Source organism: Malaclemys terrapin, chromosome 15 (genome assembly GCF_027887155.1).
Source record: "Malaclemys terrapin pileata isolate rMalTer1 chromosome 15, rMalTer1.hap1, whole genome shotgun sequence".
Classification (NCBI taxonomy): Eukaryota; Metazoa; Chordata; order Testudines; family Emydidae; genus Malaclemys; species Malaclemys terrapin.
The window spans coordinates 33,651,306-33,670,042 of NC_071519.1; the positions used below are offsets into that span (position 1 = coordinate 33,651,306).

Genomic DNA, 18,737 nt, shown 5'->3' on the forward strand with positions numbered 1-18,737 from the left:
GGCATGGTGCTGCGGAAGAGGGGTCCCCAGTCACCTCTGATACTCTGACATACTTCCAGCTCATGCAAATGAGTTGAGACACAAAGACGGTAAGTATTAATCATAAGAAAATGAATCGGTTCCTTTATTAAGAGCTAGTCCCCTGAATTCCCATGGCTGTTTTCGCAGCATTCAGCTGTATGCGCATGGCTGTTAGCGTTTTCCAGGCTCCGAAGTTTGCTTAATAGAAAATTACTCCAATTCAACTGGAGTCTGATCTGCGGCAGCCATTTGAACAGGACGACAGATTCACGTACCACCACCTGGCACTGCCACAGCCCCTCCCCTCCAAGGGCCTTGGCGTATTCTGCAGATATTAGCACAGCTACAACAAGGCGAGCAGCGTCAGCCCGTTCCACAGATGGGGAAGCTACATCACAGAGGCAATGGGTCAGATTTTCCCATGTGGGTTCCTAGCGTTAGACATACGGGGCCTGATTTTGAGAGGTGGTGAACACTCGCTATGCCAGCGGAAGTCAATTGGAGCTGTGGGTGTGCAGTACCCCGACAACCAGGCCGTTTGTATGTCAAGCTAGGAACCCAGAATCAGAGCCCACTTTGGAAAAATCTGACCCAGATTTGAGGCACCCAAAATTTGGCCCTATCTGACCCAGTGAAACACAAGGGAGATGGGTAAGTCACTTCAGCTGTGATTTGCAAAGGGGCCCAGCAGAGTTCACGCAGAAGCCAGGAGTTCTGAGACCACTAGACCACACCCTCCCTCTGCAGGGCAAGTGGGGTGGGGAAAGGGTTTGACCCAGTTTAAGTGACTAATGTTCTTTGCCAGGTACCAATGCTCTTTAGAGGGCACAGACAGATATTTCAGTGGAGATGCACCTGCATCAGCTCCTAGGCTCTATCAGACATGGTTCAAGGGGTGGGGAATTTGCTACTTCCCTGCTACTCTCAGATCTCTCTGCTGCTGGAGAGTCGGCTGATATAGGAGGAAGATCAGCAAAGGAAGCAGATCCTTTCCAGGAAGTGTCATGCACCTCAGAAATGAGACACCGAGGGAAGGTGCAGAGGCTTTCCCCATCCTGGGTTTGAATTACTGGGGCAGGAAACTCAAGCCATTTCCCCCCTATGCAGGTAGTTTGAAATACACCAGAGTGGCAGGGGCTCTGCCAATAATGGCCTGGTAATACTGAATGAGGGAATAGCTCCTGCAGGATTAGTGGGCTCTCCATTCACTTAAGAATGATCAGGGATGTGTAAATCCACCCTGACATCCCTTTAATTAGACTACAAATCCAGTGTAATTTGGGTCCCCGCACACTGACTCAGGTCTTCTTGTTCTTGGGAAAAAATAATATTATATATATAAAAAATCAAAACCATGTGATATAATGAAAGCCAGCCTCCCTGTCCATCACGCAGGGAAAAAAATCACAGATGCTCTGCCCCTTACCAGAAGGGGGCAGAGCCCAAAAGCGTTTTCTGTGCTGGCCATGGATGAAAAGTGGGCAGAGGGGTCAGGCAGCTGTAAATTGCTTTCTACGCAACACACAGGAAATCACCAAGATGTTATTTCGTAGAGGGAAGGGCTGACTGATGGAGCCAGAACGAGAGGCAGAGACACTGCTGCCCACCTGCTATATACGCTCTAGGGCCTTGCCTCTACTGAGTTTCAGCCATGGGTGGCCAGCTCCCTGGACTGGGGTAGACAGTCCAGAGTTGCTAGTTGTACCATTGCTGTTTGCTATGCTTGAAAGCAGGGTGAAAATCGTCTACACTAGGGGTTTGCATGATGCTAGACAGAGGGTGCAAATCCCCTGTGTTGACAAGGCCTACCCCACCTCGAGTTTCCACTGCTGCTGCCCCAGACTAATCAGGCTGCACCAGAGACCTGGAGAACAAACACCCTCAGAATGGCTGGAGGCCCTTCCAGCTGTCTCTGTGCCCTTGTCTGTATGCCCGGGCACCTCGGTATGCTTACCATCCTCGAGCGTGGTGGCATTGATCTCACTGGAGGAGGGCCCCGTCCCTGCGCGGTTGAACGCCTGCACCACGACCCCATACTGTGCAAACTTCTTCAGGTTGTCCAAAGTGTAGACCTCACTGTCCCCCGTGGCCTTCATCTCCACAATGCTGTATTGCCCGTTGCTGCCGGGGCTGTTTTCCCGGTAGCCAATCTGGTAGCCACGGATCACCCCATTCTGGAGTTCTTTCTTTGGGGCCTGCAGAAGCGGGGATACAAGTGGAGCAGGGTCACAGGATGGTCAGCATCCACCCCTACCTCATCAGCCCATCAATGCTCCCCCAGCACTGCCGGGGACAACATGCAGCAAAACGGGAGGTCTTAGTGACCTGAAGCAGCGTGCCCATGTGCACTGAGCCCATGTGTTCTAATTGCAGCTCTGCTCAGAGCTCGGGCAAATACTTCATGTGCTTTATTCACCCCTAGGGCTGAGCCTACTGACCCCAGCTCACAAGGGGAGAGAGCCTGTGAGACTGTCTCTGAATGCGTATGGTGCTTTGGAAATAGAAATTGGTGGCTAAATGCCAGGAGTTTTATTAGTGGTCTACAAAGCCCTTTGCAACTCAGCTCTCCCCACTTTTCCTGCCCAGCCAGGGCAGGTCTTCCATTGTTCCCTAGGGCAGGTCTTCCATTGTTCCCTAGGTCCATGCTGGACTGGGATGAAGACCAGACTCTCTCAGCTGCGGGGAAGGGCCTCCTACTCCCTCTCTGACTCTGTTTAGGGCACACTTGGGTGCATTCATCTGAACTGGCCCATCCTGGCTGTTTGGGCCACTTCCAACTTTGTGTTTCTTTGCTGTTTGTGTGTAATCTCATTCTGCATCCTTCATGCCAGGGGGTGCTGCTTCTTCGGAATAGCGAGTGGCTCATCTTACAGGCGACGAGGTTTTGCTCCTGGGCCCTATCCTTTGGTTTTCAGTCTGACCGGATCTTGGTTGGTTGATTTTTTAAAATACTCTTGCGTTTTGGCTCCTACTAGGCAGCGCTCAGATGCTGATAATCAAATAGTAACAAAACCAGAGCCATTCAGAGCCTGGCAGAGGGGCTGATAACTGGATGCTGATTGGCTGATGAGGAAGTAACGATTTACAACACCTGGTCAGGGCTAGGACTCAAGTCGGATGATCTGATTAGGAGGGGAGGGAAGAGGCTGACAGCCTTAAAAATGCGCGAAGCCAGGTTTAAATCAATTTTAACAATATTTCTCTGAAGCATTAAGAAATCAATAGGGCTGATTGCAAATTTATGTTATAAAGCCACAGCAATCCATCTCACTGAAATACTCTTAAAACCAAGTGACTTATTTTTCAAGTGAATCTTATTTTTCATTAATCTGTTTTTCAATGCTAAAGGGGAGGGGAGGAATAGAAGATGGAGCCCTAAATTTATTGACTTGCTGGTTCATTCTGAAGTCCTAACTTTATAATCAATTTTATTTTTCCAATGCGGCTTCTGAAAAATAAATCTGATTCTAAATTTTATTGATCTTTGCGCAAGCATTTTGTAGCCAAGTGTCTTGATTTTTACATATTTATCCTTTCCACCCTGCATGGATATCCTGTAAGATAATAAGCATCTTATAAAACATGATTAGGAAGGGCCTCATGTGACACAACTGGGGAACTCATCTAGCCCTGAAGTTTTGATGCTGTCTAGTGAATTTTACTTGGGCCTGGGCATCCTGGCGATAGGTGACGATCTAAGACATTCTGAGTCATAGGAGCAGGGCTGCTGTTTAGGATTGTGATCCTAGATATTCTTGCCCCTAAAACCAGCTTCCTTACATCACTGCCATAATGAAACAACTATCACGTTTAGCACATCTCTAGTGCATTTTCATCTAACAATCTCAAAGCGCTTTATGGCCACTAACTGACTAAGCCTCCTTGTGAAATATGTGAGCATTAGATTTCCATTTCAGATGGGGAAAGTGAGGCACAGAGAAACGAAGTGACTTGCCCACGGCACCAGTAGCTCTAATGTGCCATCCAGGGTGCAGTACAGGCAATGGGCCTGCCGCCTTATATCACTGCCATTAGGGGTATCACCATGCCAACAGAACTCCACACATAGCAATCCCCTCTCTCCCCCCCAAACAATGTACCTTCCAGGTGACCTGGATGCTCTGTGATGTCATTGGCTGCAAGGTGACATCCATTGGGGGCCCATCCGGAGCTGTGGTTAAACAGATCAAACAGAGTCTTGTTTACAAGCTGCAGAGAAAGGAGTCCCGTGTAGCAAAACTTGCTTTAAAGAAACAACTCTCCAGTGGGGCAACCATCACAGGGAAAAGCCAACAACAGAGGGCTAGAGAAAAATAAATGCACGTGGGTACTATCACCTGAGTCCCTCCCGCCTTCTCTATTCTTGAAATAAACTGTGCTTTAAATAAAAGCTTTTTCATCCTTCCCAGTTCAGCTCTCATTTCCCACTGACTAATGCAACACTGCTGAGTGCACAAGGGGCAGTTAAAGTGATGAATGTAGCCATTCTAGAGAGAGGACATCACGCAGAGAGAGAGCACACTCCCCATCTCAGACTTGGAGAACGTTATCCAACATGCCAGCTGTATTGCTCCTCCGATACACGTTTGGCTGGGCCCACGTGCAGGTCCTAGTCAGAGAGGAAATCAATCCCCTTGTGAGTGTTTGAGAAGAGGACTTAGTTCCTTACAGGGGTTCGCACACACAGTGCAATGAGCAAAGGTGAAACACACGCACATAAAAACAGCTGTGATTTAACAGCACAGATGTCATGCTCTGCTCAGAAATCTCTCTAAAAACGTCAGCTGAGGAATCTTGGTTCCCAGAGGCTGGCAGGTCAGTCAGTGCACACGGGTGCATTCCTGCACATCTACAGAATTGAGCCGGGGTCAAATCCTGCTGAATCTCCGCGGGTGCTGCCCGGAACATGCAGAACTTGAGAGTGACTAGCTGAACTAGCTGCCCGGGCTGGAACATTTCTTTGCTGACGGAGACGCGTTCACTGCTGGCTTGTGGGCAGGCAGGCTGCACCACGCCAGGGTTTTGCAGTGCCGAACTGTGTGCTGAAGGTAATGACAAAGGGGGAGGCCTGAGCAGGTCATTTCCCAAGTCCTGTGGCGTGCGGTAGTATGAACACAGGCCAGGACAAGGAGCAACCCCCATCAGCTCCCTTATTCCCGAGTCGCTTGGTCAGGACCACGGAAAGCTCCCGGCTCCTCATTGCCAATAGGAAGCCTGTGCTCAGCACCAAGGGCAGTTCCTGTGGCCTGGACACAACTCATCAGTTGCCTGTTAATTGGCGCAGCGAAAGCCGGGACACGCTGTCCCAGGCAGGGCAGCGATCCACTCCTGCCTGCGCACGGCCTCTCCCACACACAGAACCTCGGACTTTTCCCATCCAGCACCACCAGCTCAATTCTGCATCCAACTTAATTTGTCTTTCCCGGTAACTCCCTCTCCCTGTCACCTCCCCGAACAAATGAGCACCCAGAGTGCGGGCAAAGGCCTGTATAGCCAGAGAAAGGAGTGCAGGAGGCATGCACCCAGCAGAGGAAAATGCATGAGCGAGAAGCACCTGCTTCCTCAGTGCTGATGGTGAGCTCCTTGCTTGGCTCGCTGCGCCCGATCTTGTTGAAGGAGTACATGCGGATGCTGTACACGGAGGCTGGGTGCAGGTCCACTATATTAGCCTGGTTAATGGTGGGAGAGATGTTGCGGGTAGATTGCTTAAAATCCCAGGAATCTGGAAAAAAAATAACACAGTGAAAGAGGACAGGATCCTATGAAGAGTCCTGGAGTTAATGGCTCTGCAGAGGCTCTGTCCGCCCCACAGGCTAGAATGCCAGTTCATTTCGGTAGGATCCCAATAACACAATGCCCCAGAACTTGCATCTGCCTGTCTCACACACCACCACGTCTTCCTGTCTCATGACTCCCTTCCCACTGACCCACAAACGTGCCAACTCCTCAGTGCCCGGACACATTTATGCCACCCATGCAGGGCAGAGCATCTGGAACCTTCTGTAAACAGCAGGGAGTGCTGAAGATGGAGAAGGAGCAGTGCTTGGCAATGCCAGGACGTGCATGAACCTGCTGCCAGGAGTGTGCTGACTCACAGCTGCGGGTTGCTGAAGTGTGGAGCCGATGGCTTATACAGTTCCCTCTTTTTGCACCTAATTCACCAAGGCACTGAGCACTTCCCTCCCCACTGGCCTCCAGGGGAGCTGAGGCTCTTCAGTGCTTCCAGGAATCGCCCAGTACCCTGCAAGATCAAGCCCTTAATGCCTAAAATTATCCTGATGAGGGGCTGGAGCAGTACTTGGGTGAGGTGTATGGGGCTGTAAGAGAGTCTGGACGCACCCCTGCGGCACCTCCTGCTGGTCATCCAGGGAATTAGCTCACCAGCCTCTGGAGCGCCCTCTGCAGGCCGGTGATCCGCCTTGTCCTCTGCATGGGCCCCCGTGTCCCTCCCAGGACCCCGGTGCCCCTTGCTCTGGGTGCTGCCCCCTGGCAGTACCCACACGCTAGGTCTCCCCTCCCAAGGGAACCCCCACCCACTATCCCCAGCACACAAGGCGCTTTCAAGATCGGAGTGTGATGTAAACATTTCCCTGAAGCTTGACAGCCCAGTTGCAGCAGGAGAGCTACACAGGGAATGAACCAGGCTAGTTTCACTGTCCAGCCATGACTGTGATGTGCAAAAACCAAACCAACAGCATTCTCAGCGCAGAAAGGGGCTTTAGATGTTTAAGGGTCTGTCTGTTTCACAGGGGTTAACGGTAAAGCAGGGCAGGAAAACATTTCCCCAAGATCATGAACACAATAAAAAAGCATAAACCACGTGCACAGATCAGCAGTACCGTCCACATGTGCTGTACCAGGACAGAGTCCCATTGCACACGTCACACATACAATTAATCTTCCCCATTCCCACTAATAAAACCCAGAGGGGGCCAGATTTTCATTTACATTCTGGTCTATTTTCTGTGTTCTGGCAGGGTAAAGGGGCCTTGCAATGAACCAGACTTTGCTCACTGCCCCAGAGGGGTACGTAGAAATAAGGCCTGATCAACTCTTCACTTGCAGAGACCTCAGAAAGGAAGCCATTCGGGAGAGGAATGCGGTGGGGGTTAGGGTTACACTGCTCTACAAACACCGTTTAACATGGCCGCTATGCACGCAGCTTCAGGTTTGGCATCACCACAGACGTGCCGCCCAAACGTGCCAGGCAGAGGCACCAACGTGAACTGAGGAGCTCAGCTGAAGAAATTAACAAAATTCCTCCTGGCAGCACTGTTCACTACAGGGCATTAACCCAGGCTGGATCACAGCAAGGGGGCCAAAATGGGATCTCTGGTGGCAAAGGGCATTTTCCAGCCATGCTTCCCAGGCCGTGGGCCCTCAGGGGAATTTCTGGGTCGATTCGACCCAATATTCTGCAAGGTACTGTGACCTCTCTGAAAAGTGCCTTTTCCCATCAGCTTGGACAGCCAGGCCCAGGATGACTGTTTTATAGTTTACTTATGGCCTTTGTTTATCTGGTTCCCACGTTTTGAGATGCCAGGTTTTCCCCTCCTTGCTTTTGTATAACTCCAGGTTTGGCTGTTTGCAAATATTGTCTCTTTTAACATTCCCTTTCAAATGCTCCCATCAAACACAAATTAACATAGTTCATTAATGCTGCTCTCTCCTTTCTTCATCAAAGGGACCGGGATGCAAAATATTCCCTTTAAACAGCATGCAAGAATGCACAGACGAGGCCTGCATCCCCTCCCTTCCCTGGAATGGCCCCACCTGTCCTCAGGAGGTGGAGAAAGTGGCCGCAGGAGTCCCAGAAGGAGACCCCTCTCCCCGAGAAAGACTGGGGGGGGGGTGAGGCCTGAACACCCTCCCTGCCACTGCTGAGAATGTGGGGCTGGAGCCAGCCCAGCTCTCTCAGTGGCAGGGTGCCAGGGTCCTGGCTGGAGCAAGAGGAAGTGTTTCTTCCCCTGCCCCTCTCCCATCACTGAGCTGGCGGGACCAGAGCCCCCTCTCCCAGGGCAGCCCCCGTGCACACAGGAAGCAGCTGCAGCAGCTCAGGAGTCATGTTAACCAATGCAGGTGGCTCAGTGCTTAGAAGTTTGCAGGCGCGGGCTATAAACCCCCTTTCAGAGCATGTCCTGATCTGCAACGACCAGCCTCCAGCTCGCTGCACTGGGAGCAGAAGGCTCTACACACAACTCAGTTCTGTTCCACTATTACAGCAGGAAGCAGAAAAACTACCCCGGGAATTCCCAGCAGTTTGGGTCTCACCGGTGGTACCAAGTAGAGCTGGGGGGAGGGGGGGACGGGGACAATTTTGAGATTTTGAAATTGACCCAAAAAAATCAAAATATCAAAACTATTTGCAAACCAACCCCTTCCGTAGAATTAGCGGAAATTTTGAAATGAAAAGTAATTTTGAACCAGAAAACCGGAATTTTTCACAAAAACATCAAAATTTAATGTTTCAACAATGTTTTCTCCTCAAACTTTTTGAGTTGAAAAATGTGTTGTAACCAACCCTTTCCTGCAAAACGCTTTGGTGCTGTCAAATCAGCCTTTTCTGACAAAGGCCGTTTTGTTGAAATGTTCCCTCTAGCTCTAATGATAAGTTCTTCCTCAAGCATAGTAAACATGATCTCCTATGCTGACACACAGACTATTGTCTTCTTCTGCTGTTTTAGATTTGTACCTATGGATAACAACTCCACAGAAGCACATTTGTTTCAGTCTAGATTATACATATGTAGTAGGGGGAAAATGCAATCACCTACCAGATTTATTCTTGTATTCAATATCGAAGCCAGTGATGATGCTGTTTCCATCAAATCTCTGAGTCCAGCGCAAGTTCATGCTTCGGGCTTTCACCTCACGAATCTCCAGCTCTGGAGGGTCAGGAGGCTCTTGGAGAGAAAAAGTTGAGGCCAAGTGAATAAACCATTCCCAGCAATATGAAAACCATTTCATCCCTGATGGTGACACTCTTCCCTTCCCCCACAAAGGAAGGGAGTTGGATGGTTACTTCATTTTGTTTGCAGGAACTGACTTGCATTTTAAGGCCCAATGGATTTCAGGGCAGAAGATCACAAAAGATCTTGCAGTCAGAATTTAGCTGGCAATTTTGTTGATGATGCTGAAGGCAGACCAGACCCAGCTCCCTCTCCCGTAGCTGTATCGGTTGTGCAGACTTCACATGCATTAAGCCTGGTTTGTACGAAGTGAGCGGGTATGACTCAAAGACACATGGGCAAGCTGCATGTGGAGTAAGAAGCAGACTTCTTTGTGCAGTCTCTGTCCTGCATGAACTGCACATGATCTCATACTTGGCACCTTCTCTGCAACATGCTTTCGCAGGCCATGACTCAGGAAAGCACTTGCATATGCGTTAAACACGGGCTTAAGTTCCTCTAAATGGGACTTGAGCACATGATTGAATGCTTGCTTGAACAGGTATGCTCCCTTCATCCCCACGGGGTCAAAGATTTGTAGGCTATAAACCCGCAAGGGACCACAGTGATCATCTAGTCTGACCTGCAAAGCACAGGCCACAGGACTTCTGGTATTAACACCTATTTGAACTAGAGCAGATCTTTTAGAAAAACATCTAAACGCGATTTAAAATTTTCCAGGGATGAAGAATCCACCCCAGGTGACCCAGGTTCCTCTCAGGTGTCCAGTTCTGAGCGCCAAACTTTAAGAAAGAGGTGGACAAACTGGAGAGAATCCCAGAGAGAGCAACAAACATGATGAAAGGTTTAGAAAACCTGAGCTATGAGGAAAGGATAAAAAAATGGGGATGTTTGGCCTTGAGAGAAGACAACTGGGGGGGGGGACCTGGGAACAGTCTTCCAATACATTAAGGGCTGTTATAAAGCGGGCAGTGATCAATAGTTCTCCACGTCCACTGATGGCAGGACAAGGAGTAATGGGCTTAATCTGCAGCAAGGGAGGTTTAAGTTAGATATTAGGAAAAACCGTCTAACTCTAAGGCTAGTTCAGGTCTGGAACAGGCTCCCAAGGTGGGTTGTGGAATCCCCGGCACTGGAGGTTTTTAAGAAAAGGTCAGGCAAACACTTGTCAGGGAAGGTCTAGGCTTACCTGGTACTACCTTAGCACAGAGGAAGGACTAGATGGCCTCCCCCGGTCCCGTCCAACCTCACATTTCTATGATTCTGCCTAGCAGGTGGAAAACAAGTACCTTGGACAGTGAGCTGGATCAATCCTCTATCTTCACCATAAGAATTGATCGCATGGCAGGAGAAGAAGACGGAGTCCCCCCGGTCGGCTGGTTTAAGCTGTGGATATGTAAGGGGTAAAAATGAGACCATTTCAGACTTTCGCTGCCGTTGTGACAGCGAGGGCACAATATGCCTTAATGCAGGAGACGTGCTTGTTATTCGCACAGCGCTGCAACTGTACAGCTGGTGAGATACACTAAACAGAAAACACACAAGCCCAATTCTCCCCTCTGTTATGCTGACAGCCGGTGGAGCTGCCCAAAGTGCCTCCCATCCATGCCTTACGGAGCGTGCACCCTAAAGTCAGGTGTCTCTCCCCACCCCAAACTGAGGCCAATGTCTAGATTCCTTTTCTCCCCTCCACTTTTCTGCAGGCTCTCCAGAGCTGGCCAAACCCCAGCGACATCCACCAGGCACATTTTTGAACTTACGTTTTAATGGATTCAAGTGCCAGCAAAATGAGCTTGCCAATCTCTAACACCACCCAATGAAAGCCCGGCCCCAGGCCAGGAGAGAAGGGCCTGAGCTACTTCTTCAGGTGTGATAACTGTGCCACCCAGGCTTCCGACACTGAGGAGCGCTCTCTCTCTCTCTCTCTCTCTCTCACACACACACACACAGTTTCTTCACTGGAGTGGGCTGGAAAGTTTCCATCTTTGTTTGGATGAATTGAGGGGAAAGATTCATTTCATTGGAAGTTTTCCCTTTTTTGACACACCCAATAATCATCTTTTGAGTTTTAATTTTTTTCAATAAAACTGAAAAATTTCTCATAAGAAATTACAACAATTTCCCCATAATTTCCCCGGGGGAGGGGGAAGGTGCTTTTTATAGAGCAGCCTGAGTAATGCCACACGTGTGCAGTCAAACTGCTCTCAAGCTGTTCCCGACACAGGCAGGTCATGGAGCAGCAAACAGAAAGAGAAGGGTGACCCCTTGTGATCAGAAATGTAACCAGACCCCGTTGGAGTGTGAAATGCACCAGGGCTCCACTCACGGACCTCAGCGCTGGCACATCTCACCCGAGCTCTCTCACCTTGAGCGTTGAAATGACCTCGTCACCGTTATCCTTGGTGGTGATGGCATATCTCATGTTGCGGTCGGGGTCGATGACGGTGTCGCCTTTCTCCCAGCGAATGATGATTGGCCGCTCTCCTCGGGCTGTGCAATTCAGCTCCTTCATCTGGCCCTTGATGGCGATGGTCGTGTTGGGATGGGAAGTGATCATGGCTGGGACTGAGAGGAAGGGAAGAAATGAGTAGCAGAGGCTTCAGAGACACGTGCTAAGGTGTGAGGCAGAACAGACCTAGGGGAACTTAGCAAATGCACTATTCTGACACTCACAACTACAGCAAATCGATCTGGCCAAGGCCAAACTGGCTGCCTTCAAAGCAGATTTACTGCAGAGCGCTAAGGTCAGCGATCCCCCAGCCACCGACCATGACCCCCTGCTGCCTTCCAAAGGCTGCAATACTCGTCCCGGGTACTCTTCACTCACACACAGCCCAGCATGTCAGAGCCATGTGCGGGGTCCCCAGGAGCTGTTGTGCCCACAAGAGGGGGGAATCACTCCCTGCTCAGTTAGCCTGGGAAGCTCTGTGGCCAGACAGGGTACCGGCTGTGGGGCTCTAAGGCTGAAATGAGCCAGGAACAGGTCTGCACTCTGTCGCTGGCATCACCATCCCTGTGCCCTAGACAGGAGCAGCTGATGTGGCTGGAGCTGTCAGCCCCATAGGAGCCAGCAATAATCAGATACCTAATGAACGTTGCTCTCCGGCTCTAGTAACCAACCAGGCATTAAAGAGGGGGCTGCCAGGAAGGGCGGTCTAGTGGGCAGGGCAGTGGATGGGACTCAAGAGATCTGGGTTCACCTCCCAGCTGAGCTACAGATGTCGACATCTCATCTCTCCAGCTGTACAACGGTGAGAATACTGTCCTCCCTCCGTGGGGAGCTGCGCGGCTAAAACCCATTCCCCATGGCAAGGCGCTCAGACACGAAAGGACCTGGGTAACTGCAGTACTCATCTAGCAGTCCTTACTCTGCACTACGTGCCCACTAAACGTGAGAGAGAACACGACATGTATTCCGTGTGTGGCCAGATTCCAGCCATGCTCCACGGGGTGAAAGGCTAGAGAATTAGGAGTTGTTAGCGAACACACACTTCTGTATTAACTGACACAGCGAAGGACTTCCGTACTATTCACAACAAACCACCACCACCACATAGGCCCATTTAATTGTGTTTTTAAGCACATTCGAACCAGTCCAAGATTTCCTTCAAGCTGGGGATGCACTGAGACACACAGGGGCTAATTTCCACTGCTGCACTTGGAGAATTAAAGACAATTCTGCCCTCCCCAGGCACGTGGGCAGGGCGCACCCAACTTCCTGCTCAGCAGGCTCAAAGTTTACCCCACAAACAGCATCAGTGAGGTGGCCAAATGCCGTTTATCAGCTGCAGATACAGCCAATAGGCCATGCAGTCAGAAACAGAATCGTTTTGTTGCATTATACAGCTCAGGATCATAAAATAATGAAGCAGATAAATTTTATAATGCATAGCATTACACCAGCATATACAATAAAATGTGAAAGACAAATAACTAGGTGCAAGTTATAATGAAGAGAAAGCCTCCAGTCTGAGACACACGACTATGAATTATTGACTAAGGTTTTACACTCTCAAGGATGTGAGGAGGAATATTTTTCCATCAAAAATTTGCATAATTCACTCACATAAACCTGGGCAGAATATAGAGTACGATTTTACATCAACAAGTCAGGCTTTGCATTGCAGATGCCAGAGATTTTTTTATATCCATACGGAATATTTAAATAAAATAAAAAGAAAGGCATGCACTTCCTAGCTCCTCTTTCCCAGCTAAAAGGGGCAGCTCTCGACCAACCCCACAAGAGACCAGACTGACCCAGTAACTGTGGCTTGGCTCAGCTGGCATTTCCTACAATGCATAGGGGGTCAGCGATCGCACGGGGGAGCAGCGATCGCACGGGGGAGCAGCGATCGCACGGGGGAGCAGCGATCGCACGGACACAGAGATGGAGAAGCTGCACATTCTTTCACCAGCCTCACGCAGGTTACCTGGAAAAGGTGACAGCCCCAGTATGGCCTGGCGCAGGCTGGACTGAACCCATTCACTGGTGGGAGTCATTCAAGCTTCGAGGGCCAACTGTCACATTTCTGACAATCACTGGACAACAACAATGCTTTCCAGGGGCTTGGAGAGCATACGAGTTGGCCAGGACAGGTCTTGGCCTTGGTCCCTACCCTCCTCGCACAGCCCTGGTTTAGTTTCAGCCTGAAGAGAAGACTGGAGAAGGGGTGAAGTCTCCTTGCTCTGAGTCGTGCCAGCAAAGATGGTGACTGGGCATGACAGCTCGTGACGTGGTGGACACTGGGCTGTTGGAAGCTGAGCCGACACCAACACCATACGCAACAGGCTGCCAGGCAGTCGGAAGAAGGCTGTCCTGACCCTCTAGGACTTGCACAACCCCGCTCACTCCTGTTCCCATCTCCTTTTGTCTTCCTCCCTGCCCCATAGCTAACCGCTGGAACTGCCCATCCTCCAGCCAGCTCTGCGCCTTCTGCCCCGCACTCCTCTCAGCCTGGAGCACACCCCCACCCTGACCCAGACATCTGTACCACAACACTCCTCTCTGCTCCAAGTCCCACTCTGGCACGTCCTCTCCCAGGTAGCTCCTAGGTCTCCCACGCAAAGAAGGGAGAACAGTTTCACACAAGATCAGATTGTAAACTCCTTCTGGCAGGGAGCCTGTGCTCCTAGGTCACTGCAAACCATCTAACTCGCAGCCAGTGCAGTATCAATAGCTAAACAGTGAAGTCCCAGTGGAGGAATAGGAGCTAACAATTCAGAGGCATACTTCCCCACCCCAAAAGATAACCAAGGAGAAAGTGAAAAATAAGGCTGCAGATTATAAACCAGCCTTTGTGTTCATCAAAGGTCAATGCTATAAAAAAAACAGGGCAGCTGTGTGGCGTTGTAGAGTGAAGACAAGCTTCCGAAAGAAAGGCCAGCGAGCACCCAAAAACAGTGATGATGAGACCCTGGCCCCAGAGAGGCCCAAGTGGGAATCATCAGAGAAACGAACAAAGGTCCCTGCATTTCCAAGCACCTGCATCGCATTCCCCCTCTGGAGACACATGGGGCTTCCAGTCCTTCCTGCTGACAAGATGTGAGGGTGAGCAGGCAGTGTCTCTTGAGAACTCCCAACCCAGCGGCAGAACTAGGCTGTTGGGACACACACACACACACACACACACACACACACATAGCCATGTAATATGTTATAGGTCATTGAGGCCTGGTATGAATGACGCGTGCTTGACATGAATACGTATGTTGCAAGTTGGCAACCGAAGCAAGAACTTAAGGTCAAGAATTATTAGAACTATTTGTGCAAAAACAATCTTGTTATGTTCCAAGAAAAATACGAAGAATCAGCAGAAAAGGAAACAACACCAGCTCGACTGATATAAAATTGTACAAGAATTGGAGGAAATGGCACGCCTTGGATCGTGGCGGCCTGCCCAGGATTGTCTCTGGAATTGTGTGGGTAGAAAGCCTAGTAAACAATGGCAGAGGAGGGATAGCTCAGTGGTTTGAGCATTGGCCTGCTAAACCCAGGGCTGTGAGTTCAATCCTTGAGGGGGCCACTTAGGGAACTGGGGTAAAAATCTGTCTGGGGATTGGTCCTGCTTTGAGCAGGGGGTTGGACTAGATGACCTCCTGAGGTCCCTTCCAATCCTGATATTCTATGATTCTATGAAACAAAGGCAAAGAACCGATGACGCGACAAAATGGACTATAAATGGTTGCCTATGATTTCTGCAAATCGGAGTTGTTTATTGATCCAGAGCCCCGTGTGGATATAGATGTGGTTTTCGCCAGCTCCCCGCAGCTTATGATCGAAAGGAATCTCGACTGGCCATCGGGACCATTCTGACCTTTGGACTCTGGTATAGTATGTTTGGGGTATGAATGTGGAGTGAGTAAGGCTTGTTTTGTGAGTATTAGAGTATTATATACCAGCACTGTGTCCAGTATCTGGTTGCTCCCCATCCCGTAGGGAGACCTCTATTGTGGGTCTAACAAGGGAACCCGGCCTCTGGGAGAAATGAGCTGATTGCACTAATTACTGGGAAGGGGAAGCCAGCCAGCTTCTTGGCAATAACCTGGAAAACAGGGGTCTCAGCCTGCCCCCTCTGGGCATCTGCACACTGCTGGGGGGGGAGGGACACTCAGTCCCTGCCCTTCCCCTGGCCTGGCCTGCTTTCAGCACCTCCAAATCTTTTATTTGGTCTTGATCAGGCACAGAACTAAGAATGCAAATCTGCAGGGGAGTCCAGCTCACTGGCCTGTGTCCTTTGTATATTTCACACTGGCTGGATATTGCAATTGGCTACAGAAAGTGATGGCCATCTCAGAGAGACTGAACAATAAAGAGGAACTGCTGGCAGGCCTCCCACTACCATAAAGCCTTCCAAATAATGAGCCTTCGAGAATACTTAGAGTCCAGTTAATAAAATACTCTCAGCCCTGCCACACTCCAGGTGCTTGTGCACCCACAGCTGGTGCCCAGGTTTCATTCCCAGCACGAGACCAACAGCTTGGTGCCCGACTCTCCAGGCCACATTCCATTTGCAGTAAAAGTACAAGAATCCTGGCCGAGGAAACGTACTGACCAATCAGCCCCGGTTGTGTGTGGTCCCCCTCCCCATCGTCATGTGCTGCGATGGCTCCTACCTAACGTGCCCCTTCCTGCTACGAGGGTTGGCATGACTGTAGTAAACATCATTCACCCGCCTCGCAAGCACAAACACACTGAAAACAAAACACCGCAGAGCCCCCGACACAGACCGAGGCTGCAGTTAATCTAGCTTTAGGAAAATAAATTTGGCTTTCACTAAAAAAGTCATTATTTATCCAGCAAGCGAGGAAGGCTGCACCTTCGCAGTCCCCAAAGTGGTATATACCATGCAGGAAAAACAGGCTTGGGGGGGCGGATGGGGGCTGGATAAGCAGGGGAAAAAATGTAATGCATAAACAAACAGCACTGCTGAGTCCCGCAGTAATATATGATAATGACAATCCGCAAAGGCAACACACACTGTTATAATGGGACACAAGAGAGTTTAATGAGCTACGACTTCTCGGCTTTCTGTGGCAATGTAATTCAATTAACAGCTACAGAAACCTTTCCTCTCTGGCTGCGTGTGCTAGTGGGGTGTGGAGCAGGCAAATCAGATTTGGGGGAGTGGGCATGGAGGGGCGGGGGCGGAGTCTGACGGCTGGCAAGGACGTCTCTGCCTTGTGACAAGTCTTCAAAGCACCCTGTAAAAATTCTGCCTGGGGCCCGCCCCCGAGGGGAGCCGTGGCCACACAAAACTTTACACATGAATGGCGTGAGCCTCGCAGTGCGACTCCGAAGGCGCATGGCAGACGAAATGCTGGGGGGGGTGGTGGAGGAGGGGATGGCAAGTAACTGAGGAAGGGGAGGACAGCTTCCCAAGCACTAGGGAACATGCGAGTCACCACAGGACACAGAAGCCAAGCAGGGGACACAGGAGAGAGCTCAGAGATGGGTGCAGGAGCTCTCCTCCCTGGGTCGCTGTTCCCTACCTTGGGAGGGCTCCCAGCACCCTAGTGCAGTTAACTGCTGGCCGTGTGGCGACTGCAGAAAGGACAAAGGGTCACGGCAGGTGTGTTACGTGGGGGAGGGCGGATGGCCGGACTAGTGACTAAAGCACAGGGCTGGGAGGGCTGCAGTCTGACATTGATGTCCTGTGTGACCTTGGGCGGGTCTGTGCTCCAGCTTCCCTGTCAGTGAAAGGGGGACAGCAGCACCTCCCTGCCACCCGGGCCTTGGGAACGGCGCCGAGATCCTAGCATTCAAGGGGCTACAGAAGTGAAAAGCACTGTAACAAATCTGTAGCCACCTTGGGCTTCCTGTTTGTCACGATGCTGCATGCCAGGCCAGGAGAAACTTCACAGCCCCACTGGAAACAGAACTACAGAACCTGCTGCCACAGCCCTTGGGCTAAAGGAGAATCTCTTAGCAGTAGAGGCCCCGTGACACACAACTGGGCAGCTCTGATTCCATCCAATCCACAGCACTGGTGTGTGCACACACTAGTCAGTGCATTCGTGTCAACTAGTCTGGTCATTGCATGCGGTGAGTTTGGATTTCTTTGGGCAGAGGGGCTCAATGTGGTGTCATATTTCATGCTTCATTCCAGCAGGTGCTAGCCACCAGCCTCGCCCAGCTGGCTACGATAGTCACTCCCGAGTCCCGCTTGGGCCCCGCCTCCATTGCATCCACCCTTCCAGAAACAGCCAATTGCCCCTGGAGCCACGGTCCTCTCAAAAGGGGGGCGGAGGGGGATACCTGTCGCCATTGCAGCTGGGCTGTTATGCACTGGCCATTCCAGAAGCCCCATTTTCCTCTGCTGAACGGAGTCCATATCTCCCTCTAGTAGCTGTGGTTCACAGAGGTACGAATCCTAGCATCGGCTCAAGTGGTACAAGGTTGTGTTTGGGAGCAGGAGGTCTGGGTTCTAGCTGGCCACCCCACATGTGGATGGTGTAGCTGATAAACGTATGTCTTCCAAGAGCCAAGACGAGAAAAGATTAGGGGTGGATGAGTTCGCTGCACTCCCTGAGCTCAAACCACCCCGAGCCAGTGCGATGGGGCAGAGGAGAGGGAGACTCCTGGATATCAAGGCAGCCTTCACCCCACAAAGCTTCCAGCCGTGGTGACTGCTGTCCTGCGGATTAGGCAGCATGAGTCTGGTAGTGAGATGAGCTGCCCCCGAAGCGCGTCTCTCCCCCAAAGAGAAGCAATAGGAAAAGACATAACAGATGCACAACGGAGCAAGGCAAAGCCAGGGCCATCCTGAAAGGGGTTAACGGCCAAGGCGCTACCCGCTGCAAACAGGTGACCTTTAGAGAGAGGACAGAGATTCCTGTGGTTACTGGTGCTTGCGTTGGTTACCCTGCGCCTCGGGGGACTGCTGCGCTGCACACCGCTTCTGGCGCATCTCTGCACAGACACACGCTCCCTGGTGGCCCCATGGTTCAGTTAACGGGAAGACTCAAAAGAGCAAGCGCAGAGTGAGACATACCCACCGAGCAGCCCCAGGAACAAGCGAAGTGCACAGCTGCCTCCCGCTCCACCCATCCGCAGCGCCGGCTTTTGTGGAACGGTTTCTAACAGAACTTTGCAGCCATCAGCTGACCTGCCCAGACCTCGCTTATCACCCTGATACCCCCATGGCCCAGCCAGCCTGCACCAGCTTCCCGAGCAGATGCCCCTGCAGAAAAAAGGGGTCAAGAGGCCAAAAAGACTTGTAACCAATAGGCACCAGGCACTGAAGGATCTGGCACACCACTGAGCTTTCAGATTTCCCCTCCATGGTGCTGCGCGTGTATGCTACATGC

The 18,737-nt window shown here is 50.9% G+C and overlaps 1 protein-coding gene across 1 annotated transcript in view; it reads right to left on the reverse strand.

Moving 5' to 3' along the window:
* The window catches only part of DSCAML1 (DS cell adhesion molecule like 1), a 273,736-nt gene that overhangs the window by 53,916 nt on the left and 201,083 nt on the right, over positions 1 to 18,737 (reverse strand). Inside the window, exons 12-17 of the mRNA XM_054049478.1 lie at positions 11,296 to 11,495; positions 10,220 to 10,316; positions 8,796 to 8,924; positions 5,576 to 5,743; positions 4,122 to 4,192; positions 1,976 to 2,216 (exon numbers count right to left, since the gene is read on the reverse strand). Coding sequence (XP_053905453.1) covers positions 1,976 to 2,216; positions 4,122 to 4,192; positions 5,576 to 5,743; positions 8,796 to 8,924; positions 10,220 to 10,316; positions 11,296 to 11,495 — 906 coding nt within the window. The remainder of the gene's footprint in view (positions 1 to 1,975; positions 2,217 to 4,121; positions 4,193 to 5,575; positions 5,744 to 8,795; positions 8,925 to 10,219; positions 10,317 to 11,295; positions 11,496 to 18,737) is intronic.